Source organism: Etheostoma spectabile, chromosome 18 (genome assembly GCF_008692095.1).
Source record: "Etheostoma spectabile isolate EspeVRDwgs_2016 chromosome 18, UIUC_Espe_1.0, whole genome shotgun sequence".
In the NCBI taxonomy this organism is placed as follows: domain Eukaryota; kingdom Metazoa; phylum Chordata; class Actinopteri; order Perciformes; family Percidae; genus Etheostoma; species Etheostoma spectabile.
The window spans coordinates 25,014,904-25,018,624 of NC_045750.1; the positions used below are offsets into that span (position 1 = coordinate 25,014,904).

A 3,721-nucleotide genomic window follows, 5' to 3' on the forward strand; every position below is an offset into this window, starting at 1 on the left:
ATGTCTTCAGCTGTCTTATAAATAACGTTCTAAAAAACGCCTCCTCAGATTGTTAAAATCTATTATTATTGTCTTCAAGGGTATGGCCCTGAATGAAGATATGAATTATTGATATTAATTACACGTGTTTTTCCTTTAGTAAGGTGTCAAAAGGTCTGCTGTGAAAATGAACAAACATGGAGGCGATTAATAGTAATTGATGCCATTTGACCACCAACTCACCAACTTAGGTACACATTTGACAATCTTGAGTCATCTGTACTGTATCTCTAATGTGATGCAGTGTTTGAAGCAGATGAGTGCGTCCTTTTGAGAATTCACCTTAACAGTAACTCAGTGACTCTACAGTCTTGAGTTTGATCATCACTGACGCCCCGCAGTCCCCCTGGACCCCAGGACTTGTGCTTTTATATACTGGGCTGACGGCAGAAGTATCTCTCTCTGAGAAAGAAGCTCCATTCTCTGTCCGAGCTAAATCAATATCCCATTATAATGTTTCACGGGGAAATGGCTTAGGGTAAAAGCAAGAGCAATAACCTCATATATTTTGGCAACGCCAATCCATGTGTGTGTCTTTCTGCCTCTCTGTTCGGAGACGAGGTTAGGGTGGAATAGTTGGAAATGAGAACTGTTGAATTTAGAGAATATGGAAGACCCAAACAACAAAGAGAAAATAAACTGTTGATGACTGAAAATAACTCCCCTTGCAAGAGAGAGAGCAAGAGAGAGAGAGAGAGAGAGAGAAGAAGAAGAGGAGACTGTAGAGGGCGATGAAGGAAAAATCCATGCAACACATCTCAATGTTTTTATGGGCGTTTTTTTAATTGAAACCAGCTTCACTGATAACAAACATGCAATATCACTGTACAAGCCAACACCACAGATAAGTGTTACTCATTCAAGTCTTGACACATTGTCAAGGATTAGCCAGCAGCACACACACACGCACTTTCAGATGTTGTACAGAGATAAACACGCTCTACCTCTTTTGCTCTTTAACACACACACATACACACAGACAGACTCACAAACAAGCACACGCTCACATCCACATATTTACATATCACAGTGACTGATGGGTAAAAACGTTGCGGGGAGGAGGATTACACTGTTCTCCCGGTCCGACTAGAGATGAGAATGGCAGCACAGTTCCAGTGATAGCGAGTAGTGTGTCTAACTGAGGTGGGATAAGGAGTGAGATGATGACAGTGAGGAAGTGAGTAGAAAACGAGACCTTTTATCAGCATCCGAAAATCTGTGCAGGCGTCTTGGATGGACGCCTCTTAGCATTTAGAGAAACACGATGAGACTCCTATATAAAAGAAAAGGTCTGCCTAGAGTAAATCTTTTTTTTGTCAAATCCACTCCATCTGTGCTACATTTAAATTGCATGGGGTAATTACAGTATCATAAATACAGGGCTTCATGGTTTCATAAATAGGTTTGGGGTATTGCTTGAATGATATAACAACAGATAGCACTGTCTGTGATGCGCTTTTAAAAAATGTAAATCAAAACCCTCCAAAAACAACAATGAAATAAACCAAAACAAGGCCACACTACCAAAAAAATAAACCTTCAATTCCAATAAATAAATAAATACTTTAAAGCGTCTTACAAAATTCTGACATTACCCTTTTGTTTCCCAACATTTAATGGAAGTTCTGTCTACAAATGTAAGATAATAAATATATTTAGAATTTTCAGTAACAGTTAGGTTTAGGTGGGTTTATTTGGGATATCTCTTATATCTTTAAGCAAAAACTGGATTATAAACAGTAGGAAAGATCGCTGCAGAAACTCTATATTTAATACTGCTAATATCACAATGGTTACCACACGATAAAATACTGCAAATTATCAAAACTGTACAGAAAAACTTACAAGTTTCTCTAAAATACATTTTCACTGTTAGTGTGAGAAGAGAAAAACAAGAGAGCTTGTCTCTGTTTGAGCAGCTGAGCAGCAGTCTGTCCTTCAGATGGACAGAAGACACAACAGCCGTCCATCAGTCATTATTCAAAGACCCCTCCGTGCTCCGGCTGATTGTTCTGCCCTCCGCTGCTCTGGTCTGGGCCCCGAGGTCCCTCCACCACGTCAGCAGCTCGCCACACCCCTCTGAAGCTCTTGCTGATGGCTACTACAACTCTACATGGAGCTGAGGACACGCAGTCTAGGAAGAGAGGAGACAGCAGCCAGTCCACACGTTTTGACAGGACGTCTAGTGAGTTCCTCCGGCACAGTACACTCTTCTACTCCAGTTTTAAATTGGTAGACGATTTTTTTTTCTTTGTTTCTCTGTCATGTGTTTTTTTTTTTTTTTGATGTAATTTCTGAGATATTCCTCTAGCTAATCTACTTCACGGTTACAGGTGTGAGTGTTAGTGGTGCGCCACCAAGCGGAAGGGTGTTTATGTGTGTTTTTTAGTCTAGAGGAGGGCAGGTTTTGGGCCAACAGGTCAGCGGTGGCGATAGTGTCTCATGAGGGGCACGATGCAGGAAGGGGGTCCAGACATCTTAAGGAAGGGATGCTGGAGAAGTTCTTGGGCCGTGGCTCTCTGTGAGGGCTCCCTCACCAGCATCAGGTCTAGGAAGGACCGCAGCACCGAGGACACCTGAAAACGTAAAGAAATGCTTTCATTCAAGTACGTTATTTGAGATATGATTATTGATTGTAGAGGGACGGTAACTACTAACACACATATTGGCAAAGAAAGAAATTAGATAAAGAACTTGGGTTTAAGTGTTACGTTAGCTGGATCCGAGTTAACATGGCCAACTGAACGACATAGAATTAAGAATATGGCACGCACATTATCAGCCTAAGCTTTACTTTGTGTTTTGTGCTAATTACCAAATGTATACATGGTAACATGCCAAACAAATATGGTAATGATTTTACCTGCTAATCATCAGCATGATTGCATGCTGACATTAGCATTTAGCTCAAAGCCGTGCCTAAGTGCAGCCTCTCAGAGCTGCTAGCGTGGCTGTAAAGTCTGTCTGGTTTAAAGATACCCTGCCAGCCAGCGTACTAATCAGAGTCACAAAGATTTAATGACACTGTAAGTGTAATGATGTAAGTTCTTGTTAGCTGGTAAAGAGGCAAAGGGTACAAGGTTTTGTACGTAAAAACCTTAATACAAGAAAACTAGTCTATCACTGAGATTTGAGTTGTGTTTGTGGCCGTACCTTCTACAGTAGGTCAGGTCACAAACCACTAGATAGATCCTTCAGATGTGGTAAGCTCAGTGTTTCATATAGCAGAAATGACCAGATATACAGGCATTAGTAAGTGTCTGTACAAATTAGAGGATGGATACCCGACCCGAGCCCGACGGGACCCGACGGTACCCGACGGGCCGGGCCGGGTTCGAACAGATTTTTAGAAAGGATGCTCGGGTTCGGGTCGGGCTCGGTCACATCAGCGCGATAAGGCATTGAACATTTTGAATTTAAAACAGCTTGTTATGTAGGTAATGGCGCTTGTTGCCCCGTGTGCATTGATGCGCTCATCTGTTGACATTTCCCAATGCCTTCCTACAATTGCTTAATAAAAGCGGCTTTCCACACAAACAAACGTACATGTGTCATTAGTATGAGAAACAAATGTGATTTTAACTGTATCGGGCTAGGGTCGGGCTCGGACATAAATATTTTAATGCCTGTCGGGCTCGGGTTGGGTTGGGTTACTGCTCTGTCGGACGCGGGCCGGGCTCGG

General features: G+C 42.1%; 1 protein-coding gene across 6 annotated transcripts in view; it reads right to left on the reverse strand.

Annotated features, from left to right (window-relative positions):
- Positions 1-799: 799 nt before the first annotated feature.
- The window catches only part of pak5 (p21 protein (Cdc42/Rac)-activated kinase 5), a 77,646-nt gene continuing 74,724 nt past the window's right edge, over positions 800-3,721 (reverse strand). For all 6 annotated transcript variants that reach the window (XM_032542982.1, XM_032542980.1, XM_032542981.1 and 3 more), the window contains one exon: positions 800-2,615. In XM_032542982.1, coding sequence (XP_032398873.1) covers positions 2,460-2,615 — 156 coding nt within the window. In that variant the 3' untranslated portion in view covers positions 800-2,459. The remainder of the gene's footprint in view (positions 2,616-3,721) is intronic.